At 36.2% G+C, this 17797-nt stretch overlaps 1 protein-coding gene across 2 annotated transcripts in view; it reads right to left on the bottom strand.

Annotated features, from left to right (window-relative positions):
• The window catches only part of LOC110861998 (glutaredoxin domain-containing cysteine-rich protein CG31559), a 32600-nt gene extending 15095 nt beyond the window's left edge, over nucleotides 1-17505 (bottom strand). For both annotated transcript variants that reach the window (XM_022111128.2, XM_035845201.1), the window contains exons 1-2: nucleotides 15438-17505; nucleotides 15136-15193 (exon numbers count right to left, since the gene is read on the bottom strand). In XM_022111128.2, coding sequence (XP_021966820.1) covers nucleotides 15136-15193; nucleotides 15438-16513 — 1134 coding nt within the window. In that variant the 5' untranslated portion in view covers nucleotides 16514-17505. The remainder of the gene's footprint in view (nucleotides 1-15135; nucleotides 15194-15437) is intronic.
• Nucleotides 17506-17797: the final 292 nt, after the last annotated feature.

A 17797-nucleotide genomic window follows, 5' to 3' on the forward strand; every position in this document is an offset into this window, starting at 1 on the left:
GCTAGGAGATTCTCACACACAGAACCCTTCTTGTCACAACGTGAGATAAGATTTACGGGATTTTTATTATCGTCGCTCTTTTCCCAACTTGTATATGCTAATAAATAATAACTTTTAACCACTCCACACGGCTCACCATGTGCAAATGAATAATCTTACTTTGTATAATATCCTACATACAATATTTACCAGCAGCGAGTTCAACTTGACACTTGGCTGCTGTATAAGCTCAGAAATCTCACCCTGTAACATAACATCTCGCCACTTGTTCATTAGCCAGAAATGCCTAAAATCCATACGGTTAAAATTTCAACTGAGCGTGGCGACGGAGCTACTAAAATAATTTGGTTTCATTTCACACCTCATTTTATCCAATACCTCCCCCTCAGGCTGAGCTTTACAATGGCAAAAATAACTTGCCCATAATCCTCACACCCAGCCAGCCTACGTAAATACGTACGTACGTATCGATGCATAAAATCCGTGAAATTGCCTTCAGTTTAGAATTTCCCTTCCTCGAAGGATAGGAAGCGATTATTGTCCGTCGCCGGTGGCAGATTTTTTAAACCGGATTGATTTTTTGCGCATGATTATAGATCTCAAAATAACTTTTTACTTTTACCAGAGCAATTAAACTCAATTGAGAGTCTTTGTGACTAATAATGCTCTGCAGGTGTGGTGCAGAGTGCATGGTCGTAAAAAATGGCAAATATGAGTGAACGTCAAGTATCCGTCCGTCTCTCCTGATGGAAATTGCTCATTGTTTTCATCTCGCTTTTGGATCTTGATGTTGTGACGGATTTAAAAAAAAAACTCTTTTGTCTTTTCACAAGCACATATGTGTTACTTGTTGTTCTTGGTGTTAACGATCTGTTTATGTGTCAGTAGAGTTGGTCCCATTTTTAAGAGTGGACTTATTAGTTGGGATTCAGTACACGTTTTCTTGAATGAAAGTGAAATAAGGTATGTACAGAAGGAGGTGGTGGGTGGGTGGATTGGTCATGATATCCTTAACTAAATGTGTGCTTAACTAACTGACTCCCCAACGACATAACACTTGACATTCCAACGTAGAAAGTGAATATATTTGGATGCGTAGGTCCTCCTTGTTCCCAAGAAATTCATAAACTTGCGAAATTTCCACCTTTAAAATAATTTGAAACAATTTAAAAGTTTTCAACCCGGATTTTCTAAAGTATTTTCTTCTGTCACTCATTCTTAAATCGGTAAATGGATCAGTCAGTAGTGGTGGCGGATGTACGTAGCTTTCAGAATATGAATTATGGAATAATAACTCAATTTATAAATTGACCAAGATATTTACAAATACGTTTTCTTCTAGATACCGACGACTGACAGACGGCTATTGCTTGGAGCTCGTGTTGTTCGACTGACAGATGAAAATGTAACAATAATACATGCATGCGAGATGCAGCAAATTACGAGCAAATTAGTAACTAATGAGACTAAATGAAGAAATTCGCCGACGTTGCTGGCGGACGGACGGACGACATGTTACATACATACGTTCTTCCACTGAATTTTCTACCAGTGAATGAATGCAAATTATAAAATTTTTATGTAGAGAGCTTTTCGAAATCGGCAATAGAGACAATGTACGTACATGTGCAACCTAGCAAAAAATTCGCAACGTCTAATTGAATAATTTGCACTATTGGATGAGGCTACTACACTTTTCTAGAGTGTAATATTTGGTATGAATACGGTACTAACTATAACTATGCACCCTGGCTAATGATTTCCCTCACCTATGTGCACATGAAGTATTACACAATGAATTCCAACCTCCACAATAAATATGTTCCCCTAGAAAGTTGAGAAGACGAATTATTCCATAACTTTTCATAGGAATTTACTGCAAAAATTGGTGCGATTTTGGGAAGAAAAATTGCATAGGTACGAAATATTCTGCATAAAAGGAGGTACGCACACTTTTCCTTTTACATGTCCACAATTAATATTCATGCCATCATTCATTAGCCGGAGTCATTTGTCAGATGAGTGACTTGGCTGAAACAATGGTGAATTGTACGTCGTCGTATCTGGTCTGCAGCTCAGATTAAATTAAAATTGAGAAGGACACCGTGGGGGGTTAGGTTAGGTGTGCGGCGCAGCGTTTGCATACGCACGTACCTAAATTTATGCTGCTGCCAACTCCTTTTTTGCTACTGCCAATCCCAGAAATATTAATTTCTTTTCCTGTCAAGGCACCGGTGATGACTAATCAATCCAACTCGTCTCCCTTGCACTTGTTCTGAATGAATGAGATAAAAGGGATTGGAAACTTTCAAACTCAGAATTAAAATTTGGTGATAAAATCATGATTTGCTGAAATCACAAACTGTGCAAGAGAGACGCGTATATACATAGATATTTGCAACTTTTTGCAATATTGCTATGTCACAGGATCACAAAAGAAACTTATCACGGTTACAATAATGAAATGGTGCTGACTGATTTCCCTCTTCAAAATTAGTTAATATTCTCATCACTTATTGTCGCTAATTCCATTTGAGTGTTTGTGTGGAGGGATTATATATTTAATAATCGTCTAGACTGCTTGTCTCTTCTCTCACTTATGTCCTCTTCTTATTTAAATATTATAACAACGCAGGCAATAAAACTTGTGAGATTAGCAACATTTTGCAACCATTTTACTCTGATACTTTTATATCCTGCAAAGCGTGGAATAATCTCGCTTGTCAATTCATGAGCAATGAGACAAGAAATATCTTTTAATCTGAGGTTGCTTATTAAGTTAGAAATTGGGATAAAAAATTTTATTTTCCCCTTTTATTTATTTCTGCAAGTCAGGAAAGCAGAGGTTAATAAAATTAAACAGATAAAGATAAAAGGAGCGAATTTATGTTGGCAAAAAACGTTGACACAAAGTCTGTGTCTGGGTCATCAATTCTTTGTACGCTTATTTATCTCCACTCACAACTCTTACTTTTATGCCACGCTCAAACATAATAAAATGCTTTTTAAACCCATTTATGTAAACCAAAAACACTACAAGAACAACGAGCACAGGCAGGTGTGTGTTCACGTATGTACATATTTATTTATAGGGAAGTGCATAAAAATAGGTGTAATTATATGGTTTACGTTTACACATGTCAATGTAATGACAAGGCTGCGAAAAGAAATACGACGTTCTGTTGCAAAACTACAAGTTTTTCTAGAGGAGGTCAAGCCACAACCCAAAAGTCAATAGTGGCTCAAAAATATCCAACTAATTGATACGAGAATTGCAGCCTTCAGAGATTTCAATCATATTTTATCGCCTCTTATAATCTACCCACGAGACAGAGTCCTGCCAGCCATAGATCTCCCCCCATTAGAATTATTGCAATACCACCAGAACAAAAAAAATACTGAACTAAATTAAAAATAGGTGAGTGATGGTTCATAAAATATTTTTTGCATTGCAAAAATTAAATATGGACGTGGTTGCACAAGCCGGCATTCATTGTAAGTAGTAAATGAATGAAGGGATTTTACATAAATATTGAAAACGGTACATTAAATAAGTGCGCATAATATGGTACAGAAATCATTAGTGCATTGGTCAACTGACTACGAGCGCAATAAACTCCTAACCTCCTCTGCAGTCTAACACGGCTACTTTTACATTTTGCAGGATACATAATTGACACTTTGAGGGTTGCGTAAGGAGACAGGAGAAGGGTGCGCAGTTAAAAAAAGGATCAAAGCAAACAACAAGAAACCATAAACATACATGAATAAAATAAATAAAAAGAGTTATTAACCAACAAAACGGACTGATTTGTCAATTTATCATTGCCCTGTGGTTGTTGCTGCTGCTGGTGGCACGATAATGAAATAATCATAGGGTGCATGTCCTTACCTTCGTTTCATGTCAGACAATTTTTTCGCCTTGATTTTCTTTAAACTTCATGTCACCACTAAAAACTGTATAAATTATTGAATTGAGAAGGGAAAAAATGTGGACTTTACTTTTTTAGACTCGGGGAAAGTGTAAAGCACTTACTGATTGTTTGACAAGAAATAATTCCCGTCGCAGATGTAACACCGCAGTAAAAAAAAAGTGGCTGATGTGATGCAATAAATCGATTTCGTCTCAATCCGCTACCGACTGACTGAAGGTACGAAATCCTCTGCTCAAGCTTGATTTATTCGAGTGACAGGTAAGGTGCTAAATAAGAAATTGCCTGTAAACAAATACGCACCTGTTACAACGTTACACACGACGAGTGTGTAACGTAGGATGAGAAATACTGTGATGAAACCCGAGTTCAAGAGATTTCATTATTATTCACACGAAGTGTCAATTTAGTTAACGAGGAGCAAACAGATTAAGTTTCACACGACGTCATTTCTCGTCTCATTACATACTCGATAAACTTATGCACGCTTGACCATCATCACAATTTCATGAAATTATTCATCAAACAAATGACCAAGTATTTAGGTAAGATTGAAATTTTACTTGACTTCTCTCATAACGCAGTGTGGCCAATTTCTAAGGTTCGATACGGTGGGCAGAGAATAAATATGAGCGAACTTAGATTACTTTTTTTTCTTATTGATATCTTCTTTTTTTTGCTATCTAAATTAAGCTTGCTGCTTAGACAGTTTGTGACACGTAGTATTTTCTACAGCATCCACTTTTACATAACAATAAAGTCCACACACAAGATTTTCTCTTGAACAATTGTTTCTCTCTTTACCTCATCATAACTTTAACCAAGACGTTACAAGTCCAAAGCAGTAACAGTAATGTAACAACATTCACAAATAAGTAAGTAAGCAAAAGCCCATCTCGCTCATTGCATTGCTCACTCAAAACCATTGCGAACACAAAGAAGAATGAATGATTTTCAAGCTTGATGAATCTTTTTCCCAAATCTAATCCGACAATTGGATAAAATCTCAAATCTCTCTTTTTCCCTGGTGTCATGAAATCCTTCCCTCAAATATCTTGACTTTTAACTTGACCGTTCATTTGTCAAATCAAAATCTTGTATAATCTTCCCTTTGAACGTGGAAGAGAGGAGAGGAGGGTGGTGATGACAATGGGTGAGAAACTTCCATCAGGACAGGAAGAGAAATTAAAACTAATCCCACATTTTCTTTACAGAGACGTGTAAATGTTGACATTTGCACTTTGATTCTTCCACAAGTTGAGCAAGTGATTAAACGGAATGAAACCATTAATTATCCATTGTCTTCTTGTGATACAATTGCAATCACATCACTCACTCGCGAGCTCCTCACCATAGCAGAGCGTATGTACATACATACGTGCAATGTGCAGCGTATAATAATAAGTAACTAAAGGCAGACCCTGCAGGAAGGCAACATTCATGCACGAATGATCTACACTACACCATTTATTTAAACTTTCTCAATTCATTAGTATGAACATTAATTAATTAAATAGTGCAGAAAGTAAAGAATGGTGGCATCTCTCTTACAGGATAAACACCGAACCGAATTGATTGCTCATTAATTGATATGTGATTGTGTCTCGAAATCTCTTTGTGACTTGTTCCCATCACAATCCGCATCTACATCTGGGCGCATATGTATAAGCACGATTACATCAAAGTAGACTTTCTTAGTCCTAGTTTGAGGACTGAATTAATCTCCACTTTATACAAAACTAATACAAGCCGTGAACTAATATATGCTGTTTGGAAATGAACATTCGCATATTATGCGTAGCATTCCATACGATGCTGATAACTGGTCATCACCTGCTGGAGATAAGGAACTGCGTCACTGCATGTTGCCCTCTAAAAATCAGGCATTCTCGATAGCATCAAATTTCTTGGCGAGCACCGGACCTGCTTGGCACACTTACTCCTCGAACTTGTCTGCGCCTTATTATGTCATAAAATAAGTATGACGAGGAGTGAGTAGAAAAAGTTTCTCAACTTATTCCAGTTTTATGAAACAATATGGATTAGCAACACATGTAATTGGAAAGAGTTTTAGTGAATAAAGAGTGGGAGCCAATTAAAATTTATACCTAAAACCATGCATGTTTGGCTTATATCAAGTCTAGGAATTGGATTCGAAATTTCGAACGTTTGGGATCATACCGAGCAAACTACACATATTCCCATGAATAGGATGAGGAGATTCAAAAATTGATTTAAGAACTACTGAATACTAACCAAGAAAGCAAAATAATTTACAACTAAACTTATTATCCTAATTAATCAATACTTATTTAGGACAATCCTGAAACATTTTAATCTTCACTGTGCACATTTTTTTGCCCAACTTTTTCTTAGCTTTGCATGCTTACACATTTTACCAATTTTCCAAGGAAGTCTTGCAATTTCTTCAAAATGATGCTTAATATAATGCGGAGGCTTACTTCATCCTCTTCTTGCGTAGCATATACCTCTGGTTACGTATTTACTTGGTTTTCTTGCACACTGATTTAAGCCATAGTATAAAACCTTATAAATAGGTGGATGCACTTCCGTCCTCCCAAGTTTGTCATCAACTTCAATACATCATCAATTACAATTGCACAACAGTGAAACTGCCATCGTCGTCGTCATCGTCGTCGTCACAGAGATTCACAGTTGATGAGATTTTGTAAAGCACGAAACACAATTAGCTCGACGTAGCGGGTTATCATTAATTATTGTCCAACTCTCAGCCTACACAAATCAATTATTCCACATCAAGATTGTATCTGCATCTGTCTCATCGTCATCATCCACTTTTATGCAGAGCCGTCAACAGGATCCTTTATGCGAGCAACTTTTCTTGGAATTTAAAGGAAAGGAAAAATGCAATCTTGTCGCCACTCAATACTTTAATCATAATATTTCAACCAAGTATTACCAATCTGTAGAAAGTTTGTCACTTTTAGCGTCGCGTTTTCCATGCATGAATCTATTTTGCAAAATCTAAAGCTAAAAATGAATATGAATCTTGTAACTGAATGAGTTATAATTTGACTAATTTGTAAATAGTATAAAAAAATGAATGAATATGGGAAATCAAACATGATACTTTCCTAATGATGAATAATAAATATGATGAAGTAATGAATCTTAATAATTTTATACACACACCGCCATTGATTCCTCATAACTTTTGTATCCACACAATTAACAAAGTCATTCTTCAATTTCCTCGACTTGTTTCATTTCATAACACTGCTTGAGAAATTTGACTTTTTATTTTTATCCCAGTTCCGTCCACATTTTGGGGGATAATCAGTCACATACATGCAGCTTCCTACTTTATCTCACTACATGTCTAATTCCACCTGCAAGTGGGGAATGAGGGGTACAATTATGCGTGGCTATTAGATTTAAATGAGGTACATGTGAATATTCATATGTAAACGAAATGAGAATCAGGAAAACCCAGTGTCTTTCACACTCTGATAATTGTTGTGGAGTGAGAATAGAAAAAAACTCTGTATTTTATTTTAGACCGAAGTTAATCTGTGGGCAAAATCCGTATATTAAAAATAGATACGTGGCTACATCACATTTGACAAGAAACTTGCGTACTTTTATCAAAACGGGTACTTTTATATAAGTACAAATATGCATGAATATGGCCTATAAATTATATAATTATATAACTCAGCAGACTTGTGCTACTGCAGATATTGTTCACAATGAGGTTACTTATGTTATGCATTATTATAAATATTGGGAACCATTCTATTCTCAATTTTGCTACTATTTTTACCATTATTTTTTCACCATATCCAGTATAAAAAGTAACGTTGTTTTAACCGGTGGTGTAATTTTCCACTCCACGTGGGCCCCACTTGTACGGAATAAATACAATACGTAAATACTTATACAATACGAAAATATACTTCATAATGATATGCGACAAACGTGTGAATGAATAGCAGCGAATTATGTAAGTTTATTAAAGACCGACTTTTTTATTCTGTCGTCTCATCAGAAAATGTGACAAGACCAAGTATTTCTTGTCCACCGTCGTGGACACTGAATGACACTAAATTGGAAATGCTGGTAAACTCCGTTATTACAAATTTTAAGATTCCTATGACTGTCACCAGACTTGCTGAATGACGAGGATTAATTTTCATGTGTGGAGCATTCTTATTCATTCATGATAACCAATTAAGCATAATGCAAAATATGCGATATTTTCATATCTATGTACGTTTTAATATGACTCCGTACTTAAACAATAGGTTGAAAAAAGTTGTAAAAAATCATCTTATAAATTAAACTCAATTTATGAATTGTGTACTTTTCTTATCAAGTTAATGCTTTTATTGTTAATTTGCCAACAAGTTTAACTCTGCAGAAATCCGAACGAGTCGAACAAAGCAAATCCCACACCGCTGTATTCTTATCCCATATTATTATTTCACGGTATAACAAAACTTTTCTCGCAAATCTCACCAAATCTAATGCAGTTACAGTTACCACTTTTGTACAGAAATTCTCCTTCACATTTTTATTATTTTTATATACCTTAATCTGACTGGGCGTTGCATAAAACTGCATTATTTGGTCGAATCCGCCCAAAAAATCACATTAATCAGTTAAAATTTCAAAAATAAATCTATATAGTTCGCACATTTTATTAAAAATTAAACAGAATAAATTTAATTGAATTACATTATATTTAGAAATCATAAAAATCACTCTACTTGCTATGTAGTTTATATGATGGCGTTTTATTTCCTCTCATTTTTTATGTTACACACTTTTTTTATCAAAAAATGAAACTTTATGCACCAAATCAAATCGCCAAATTATTAGTTCATCGAAATCAAATTACGGTTACTGTTACATCCACCCATTCATCAGCCAATGGCACAAAATGGGCTAAATTTAGGTATTTTGTGTACCGTTTCAGTATCAGCGAGTGATCCTCACTCTAGATTATAATTGATCACTGATTGATTAATACAGAATATGCCAAAGTTTTAAGTAAGCAAGTAACAACAACCCGGTAGCAGTGGAATGCCTACGCTCTGTATTTTGAAGTCCATACAAATATTCCAACACGGACGCAAACATTTAAACGTGCAATATAAATAATTGTTATCATGAGATTCATCGAGTTTACATGTTATTCCTCATTTTTCATGAAATTCTTTATTTTTCTTCACACTTATCTTCAAAAAAAGTATGTAAGGAAGTACATACACGTAGGAACCGCACCTGTTGAAAAAATATTGCTCACTCACATCTGTCTGGCGTCATGTGGAAATTTCTGCTCGTGGTGGTGTTGGGCGAGCGTTGAAGTGAATCCATTCAACAATGAACAACGAAATCGTTTTCCTTTTTAGTGTATCATTATATTCATATTATTATTTTGTGCTCGAGTCTCGTATGCACGGGTTGACTGACCAATACCACCAATATCAATTAAAAGCCCTGCTCATGTGCGTGACTGATGTGTGGTTGGAGGAATAACTCAAAGTGTATCAATGTCGATGTGAGATAGGATTAAAGTGTAGTTTGCATGGAGGAGATGCAATGCGAAAAAAATCATTGTTTGTACAATAATGGAAGAACGGAAGGAAGAGAGTTCATCCCAATTTGAGCAGGAGAACAATACCTTTCGCTTCTCAAGTGTATTTTTTAATTGTTATGAACAGTCAACATTAATTGTGCAACTTGTGTGCCAATCCTAAGACCACAATTATACAAATGAGTGGGGAGTATCACAATGGGTATGGATATGGCCGCACACAAAAATCAAGCACTACAATCTGATGAGATCGGAAGTTGAGATATGCGCAGGAAATGCAAAAATGCAAGTCTGATAACAAGGAATTACGAGCTGCGAAGGTGGATATTTTCGTGTCGCGAATGTCATTTTTTTCATAAAGGGTGTACACCAAGTGGAAAAAGGTTATCTTTCTTAAACTTTGCGAGAGGCTCCTGTCTAATTAATTTCGTTATAAATAAGCCTCACAAATTCGCTGAGTTAAAAAAAAATCTGATGAGATCCTTGGCACCGATGACCTCGTGACCAAGTAATCAAAAAGTGCATAGCAAATAATTAAGCTGGGCTCATAAACTAAAGCTTTAAGTGGATGGATATGCGGTTCTTCTGTTATTATTATTATGTTACTTATTATTGCTATCTGCATCTCTGCGTTTGGATTACAATTATGTTTTACGATGCTCCGATAAAATTTAAAACCTAAACGAAATGTTGGCACCTACATCTTGTGTGTGCAATACAGAAAATCATGTGCTTCCCATTTACGTAAGGAATAAGCCCAAACGCAATTAATCAGGCTATTATTATTACACGAGTGTAATTTGTTATATGTTCATGGTTTCGCAAAATTGCCATTATAACGGCTAACATAACACAAGTAATCAATCAGTTTACATTAATTTACAATTATTTATTTATTAATCGTGTCTGCTGCTTAATGGGTAGGTAACTTATTGGAGTTTACATGCACTCACTAAATTGCACTGCCCTTTCCCAGAAGTAAATATTCTGTATTCACAACAGGATTTGACATAATTGGCGTATTAAGATAAGCGTGCGTTGTTAAACAACCCAAAAAGTAATAACCGGATTTCCCATAACTTAATTTGCAAATTATTACTTGTCTTAGAGGGGGTAAACTTTATGTAAATATTTATTGTGCTCAATCGGTATGAATAATAAGCAATCAAAAAGCTTTTATCAAAACTTAATAACAATCGAGTGTTTAATGTGTGTCATGATCGGCAATTTAGCAAATTCCATGTCACATTAAAGGATCGACCGAAATTCAAAATCATTCTTGTTTACGAAATTTGGCAAACGTCCTGGTAGGAAAAAATTATCAAATTTTTATACACACTACTTAACAGAAAAAAGGAGAGACAAGCGTGAAATTAGCAAGCAATTTGACCGACAGACACAGCCAATTAATACATGTGCCATTTTATAATGCGAAATTAGGTTTATTAAAAAAAACTTTTCACTAATTTGGTGTGAAATATTCAATTACGAAAAAAAAGGCCCGGAGGAGACTTTTCCTTTCGACAGGAGTTCATAATTCATTCGCAATTCTTCTGTCTTAGCGTGTAACGTAAGTAAATTAATTGCTGGCTGTCAACAGCGGACAGGATTTAAACATAACGCAACTAGTGCAGTCTTTACTTGCGTCGACAATTTCATATTATAACTAACCACATGCATATCCTACACAATTTTGTGCTGCTAATAGCATGTGCGAATCTAATTTATGCATGTATGAATATTTTCTATTGTTATTATTAAGCACAAAATATACGATTCCTTACTCCCACCAGCTTATAAGTACTGATTCTTAGTATTTGTGTACCATATTTGGTCTATTAATTAATGACTTTATGTCCAGTGAAGCATTATTTGATAAGAGTGAAGATACCTGAGTTTATGAAATTAAAGAAATTTATGTAATGCATGATGACAAAGTATTTGTTTGTTAAACTCTGAACGCAATAAAATGCAAATCTCTCTTAAACATAATGGAATTCTTGTTGAGGTACTCGAAAAAAAAATTGTACAACAACTACAACATACTTTTGGATTGACTTTATCTAAATTAAGGTAGTGAAATGGTTGACTGAACGATTGACTGCTTGGTTCTTTAACACTTAATTTCAACACTTGGTTAAGTTTTCCATATTAAAACTAAATTAAATTAAAAATTACTCCTAATGAGGAAGGATCATGTAATATTACATTACTAATGTAATAATAATAAATGGAAATTTCTGTAAAAATCCAAGAGAAACTAGCTCCACGTACATAGATACTTGAGCAGTAAAAAAAGTACATTTACTAAATTTATCCAAGCTTGGCTAAAGTTTAAAATGTAATTTAATGATAATTGGATTGATTACAGATTTTTATTTCTTATTGATTATTTTACGATCGATTGCAAAACATACAAACAGAAGACTGCTGCTGCTGATACGTAAATTTATTATTCTTGAACTGTACAATGGCAATGTGAAGAATGGAAAACGGTTACAATGCCTTCGTCCTAAGTGGCTGCCCTGGTGGTCTCGAAATTAGAAATACCAAAGCAAATGACACGTATTTTTTAATGAGTAATAAATAATTAATTATTATTAGCACGCTGATAAAGTCACATTTCTAGGATTCATGAGTGATTGGATGTTAAGTCCTTCCGATCTCATTACAGATTAGAGGCATCCGTAACCCATCACATTACCGTGTTAATTATCCATTAAATAAAACCTGCATGACATTTGATTTCGTTTCCAACTGAATGATTCTTGAAAAGGGCATCAAATCTTTTAACGACAAGAAATGAGCACGCCAAAAAAAATCTTGGCTACTCAATTCATACGTGCAGAATTTCTTCTAAATACGTATCCACGTATAGCAAATTGTCCTTGCAAGAATGCAGAGTATTTAAATCGTTTACTGCTACGTACGATAAGATATTTCTACTCCGAATCACTTTTCCTGGTTTGTGAACAAACTTAAAAGTGAAATACTTGCATTTACTTCGAAACAGGAGGACAAAAGGAAAGATGCATTTTTCACCCTGTCGTCCTCTTGTCTTTCTGTGTGTTCATAAGATAAAAAAAGTAAAGTGATCCAGATCGTAGTATTTCCCGATTCTTTGGCTCTTTATGATTAGTATTCAGTGCGTGTAAAAACGAGAAGGACCACAAACAACAATGCATGCGTTCAATTTTATAGAGCAACAAAGAACAACAATAACTTTGGTTTTATACGTGCTAACTTCTTGAGCTGGGAGCAGCATACACCATGCAGCTCGTAACGTGTGTGTACCAGTCATTCATTGGGGCAGTATCGCACACCAAAAATTGCAACAAAGTAGAGATACAACGTAAACCAGCAAGTTATCAAAACCCTTTTAATTTCTTCATGCACTGGCAGCGTTGAATAAAGTGGGTGCATCAGGAGCCGTGACTTGATACAGTTTGGAGATGAATTTCAAATATGAGGAAACTCTCCCAAAAACCATAATTCGTCCCTCGAACGCCGAATTAAACACATTGTATCGCATCCACAGCCTGCCCCACCACAGATGAACTAATTAATTCTAATTACATGTTCACACCACAACTGATAATCATACGCAAGCAAAGCTGGTTTAAGATATAGCAAATACCCTTTTGATCCGCAATCTTATCGAGTTTGAAGTTTGCTTACGTATAGTTTTGCTCACAATGTATTCATTTTACGTTATTGCACACTTTTATTTTTAAACTTACTCCTGTTAACGAAGGAAAGACTAGGTGGAATTATTTATTAATAGAATCCTTATTTATTATTTTCCTGCGTTTATTATGTATCTTGTTTGGCAAGCGTACATAATATTGCTAAAAAGTGTTATTAAACGGATTTAGTCCGTTGCGGAATTAGAATTTCATCACTTAAAACCATAGCTCATTTAAGGAAATCTTTTCCATCTTACATAAAATATTTGTCCTCCTACTACTGCACATTTATCTACCATTGAATATCAATCAAGGTCCAATTGTGATGGGACAATAGCTCCGAAATTGTCAGCAGAGGCAGAAACAATGAGTTTCAGAGAGAGAGAAAAAAACCTTAAATAAAATGCAAGTGCAAATTTACACCTGAATTCGTTTAGAATCTCATTTAGAATGAAGTTGTCAAGTTAAAGAGAGAGACGAGCAAGTAGGCGATGCAACACACATACAAATGTCGTCGTCGTCGGATGCACATTGTAGAAAAAGTGACATATGGCACCGAAAAAGAGAGCTAAACAGGAGGACATGCAGGAAGGGAAACTGCAGTTAATAATGCAAGAACAAGACGAGCGTATGCAAATAAATACGTACGTGAAAACAGTTTGTGTAGCAAGGCAACAATTGCAAGTTGAAGTTTAAGGACTTTGCAAACGACTCAATTTGATAGAACGTCGACATGATTGGAATTAATTGATTAAATTGTGAGACTCGCTGTATATAATTTAAAAGCTTTTCCCCACAAAAAATCACGATTTGCACATTATTAATTGTGAAGAGAAAAAAAAAGCAGAAGAAGAACCAAGTCTGAAATGTCATGAATGGAAACAATAAAAAGTACACATATATTATGACCTATTGTTACAATTCAAAATTGTCATTGTCTTTTCCAATTGTACAAGAAGCGTTCAATATTGACAAGCTTAAGCACTACAACTCAGGATCAGTTCCCGAAAGTCTGACTGAAACAAGGCAGAAAAGAGAGAAATGGCAATTCTGAGATTGAAAAATTGGTAAAATAAGTGAAACATTATTAATACTGCTCTCATTGAGAAACTGCTTTGATTGCCAATACCGCATCAGTTTGGTTTGCTGGTGTGACGTGTTTGCATGTACATATTCTATGCAGATGAGAAATACTTATGTTTCTGGTATGCATAACTCTGTGCGGTTTTGTTTATGTGGCCGAGGAGTTAGCACATGCCCTAGAATTTAAAAAGATGGTAATCTTTGTACATGAATAAAACTAGAGTAAAGTCCGTTTGACTTGCAGCAGATTCATGACGAATTCAAAATGAATGAGTTAAACATTGACAAACAAATTAACAAAAGTAAGTATTGATGGTGCTACACGTCTTTTTTTACTACAACTCCCAAGTAACATGTAAGGCTTGCTTTGATCGAGTGGGCAGTAAATAAACAAGGTATCCAATTTCCCTAAGGTGTTTAATATGCCAAATTTTCCAGAATAGAAGGAGCATTGATTTGGTCATGAAAAGGAAAAGAATGCAAATTTCGAAAAGAGCGAGTTTGTCCCCCATTCCTCGATTCATTTTCTGTTCGTGGTTACCCTACTTTCGATCATTTGAAGTCAAACGAGAATATAAAGAGCAATTAAAATACCACGTACAAAGACATTAGTAGCTTTTTTTGTTTGAGGAAGAATAGTTTTATTGGTCTTATTGGAAACGCAATAAGGTAAACCTAGTTAAACCCAACGAACGAAAATTGCACAAAAAAACCTGAGAAAGTGAGAACTTTCATGTGCGAAAGAATTGAAAAGGCAAAAACTAAAAGTGAAGATGAACGATTCATCATCACGAAAAAAGTAATTGACAATAAATCAATGAACAACTTAAAAATTAACTAGATCAAATCTCACCTTCGTATCCTTTGACTGGAGAAAAGTAGCAATTCCGTCTCGCACTCTATTCTTCACACTGAAAGTCAAAGATGATATTGTAAGTTATCTCTGATAAGCCTTAAGCTGATTTTATAAGGATAAAGACGTGAGTAAAAAAAATAAGCCCGAATTGACTCAGATAATCGCAGCAAAGATAACCATTTCTATTACCTTACTGATTATTGAGTATTATCTTAAAATATCAGGGGCAAAAAAAGTGAATATTTGTATGTATGCACTTTTTTGTTGCTTTAAAAATTTCCAAGATAAAAAAACCTTACCCTCGAATGGTGCCTCTATCACTCAAAATCTGCTTCGTGCCCTCTCCTGCCCTCCTGGAAAATATATCCCGAACACCTGCAAAATTGCTGAGTGATTCTTCAGCCGCCGCATCCTTCGTGGCTCCCTTATTATTCGGAGTTAGACTTGCTGGAGACCGTGAAAATCCCACCATTTCATTCACATGAAAGCCACTCTCATCCATTACGACGACCTTGTGCGTGGCAAAGGACTGTTTTCCTGCTTGATGCTCCAAAACTGCTTCTGCAGCCGCTTTCTGCGCCCGTTTCAACGCCATTGACTCGGACAGTGTCATAATTGCACCCAGAATATTGGTCGGTGCCTCTGGTTGTTTGGCTGCTGAAGACTCTGCCACGGTCGCATTGACGCCAGCCGTGTTCTGAACAGTGTGAATCTGCTCTACCTGACCATCAAGTTGAGCAGATGAAGGTGGTGGTGGCAAAATGGGAGCCTTGCTTTCCGGAAGGGGTGGCGGTACTGCGATTTTATCATCTTCACCACCACCACCACCACCACTGCCAACTTTTACCTTCTTCATAATGCTCCTCGGAAGAAGCGGGGGCGACGGGGAGTCCGCCTCACAAATTTCTCTCAAAGCAAATTGTGCCGCTTGACAGGACAATGGACGGAATTCGGCCGAAATATCCGACTCCGTGTCAGACTCGGAGGTTTCACTTCCAAATCGATTGCCACCACTTGAACCACCCAAATTGATATTCATCCTGGGCGGCGGAGTCATATCGGAGCGAGGAGAAGATTGCCCAGAGGAAGAAGATGACGATTCTTCCTCACAAGGACAGTTGTGATGCTGCTCGACCTTTTGTTTGAGGGAGACGAGAGGCCTCCCAGACGTGGAGGAGACGTCAATCCTCACCGGATGAGACATGAGTCCCAACATTGGTTCCTCCCCGATCTGGATCTTGATTACATAGTTGGACCCCGGATGATGGGGGACACTGTTGGATGCCGACTTTTCCAACATGGTCGTGGTGGATGACCTCAACGAGGTTCCTGACTCCACGTATATCACGGCCCGTTGTTCACTGCTCGACGACATGGTTCGGTTCAATATCCCGTGTACAAAGATGATGAAGAAATCTTGTTTATTTGGCAGGCATTGAAAACAATTACCTTCACGTTTCTCAACTTGAAACACTGAGAGAACCGTAGTCCTGTAGCTTTTCTTTGGGTTCCTTAATTCTTTTTTTTCCGAATCAAAAGAATTCCTTGGCTCGTTGTTGCACTTCCTACTCACTCTTTTTTTATAATTATTCCGAGCCCAGTTACTTTTACCCTTTATCTACTTAAACAAAACTACTCTTATTCAATACAACTGCATACACATTGCCTGGCTTTGGTAATTGCACGAGAAAAAAGGCTATGAAAAACATTACCAGCCCGAAGCCGAACTAAACACACAGAAATTTCGTACAAGAAGTAATTGCTTCTTCTACTTTTTTACTTTAAACGCACTCCTCCACACACTTACGGTAATTCATTCGGTTCAAGTCCGTCGTGGTGAAATTATTAATACACCTTTATTTTTAGTATTCTACTCACTCACGGTTCAATTTTTTCACTTTATGCAAAGATGCCGCAGTTTTTTTTGTATAGTTTCAGTTTGGTAATTGAATTAAATTTTCATCCCAAAATTTGCATATCATTCTAAATGAAGAAATTATGTTTTTGTGAAGGTCCATGAAATTGGGAAGATGAGACGCATCCAATCGGATCAAAGATAAGGTTATGTACTTGTATAAAATATGCAGGGTGACAAAACTATCAACTATTTCACACTTTCCACCACTTATTTAAACTGTTTATTCGAACGCCCACTTTTATTGAGGCTGAGTTATTAGCAGAACTCTGTAGTGGTATCAGCAACTGTTCTGGTTTTGGGTGACCAACCAAATCTTTTGAGAGAAAAAATTTCAAACTTTTTAGCAAGGAAGATGATGATGCTCACGCAAAAGTAATGCTGCGAATACACGAATGTATGTATGGACTTGGAGCTAGGAGACGCCAATCGACGTGCGTGCACCTTGAACGTTTGCCTGCAAACTGAACGCTATTTGCGAATTGTTGTGATTTTTTAACCACCAAAGTTGCCACTACTAAATATTGGCATGCAGCATACGAGAAAGAATTGCATTGCGAGATTAGGCGAGATTTGTACGAATGCAGTCAAACGGTAGCTCGTGGTGGTGGTGGTGGTGATGCCAATAAAGTAATTGTTGAGTGCACAACAATGGTTAGTACGTACGTATGTTAAGGCTTTTGAGTGAGTGAGGTTTTTCCTACGTGACATTTGTTTGTATGTAAATACGTATCTAGGATTTTA

The sequence above is a fragment of the Folsomia candida genome, unplaced genomic scaffold (assembly GCF_002217175.1).
Source record: "Folsomia candida strain VU population unplaced genomic scaffold, ASM221717v1 Fcan01_Sc048, whole genome shotgun sequence".
NCBI lineage: Eukaryota > Metazoa > Arthropoda > Collembola > Entomobryomorpha > Isotomidae > Folsomia > Folsomia candida.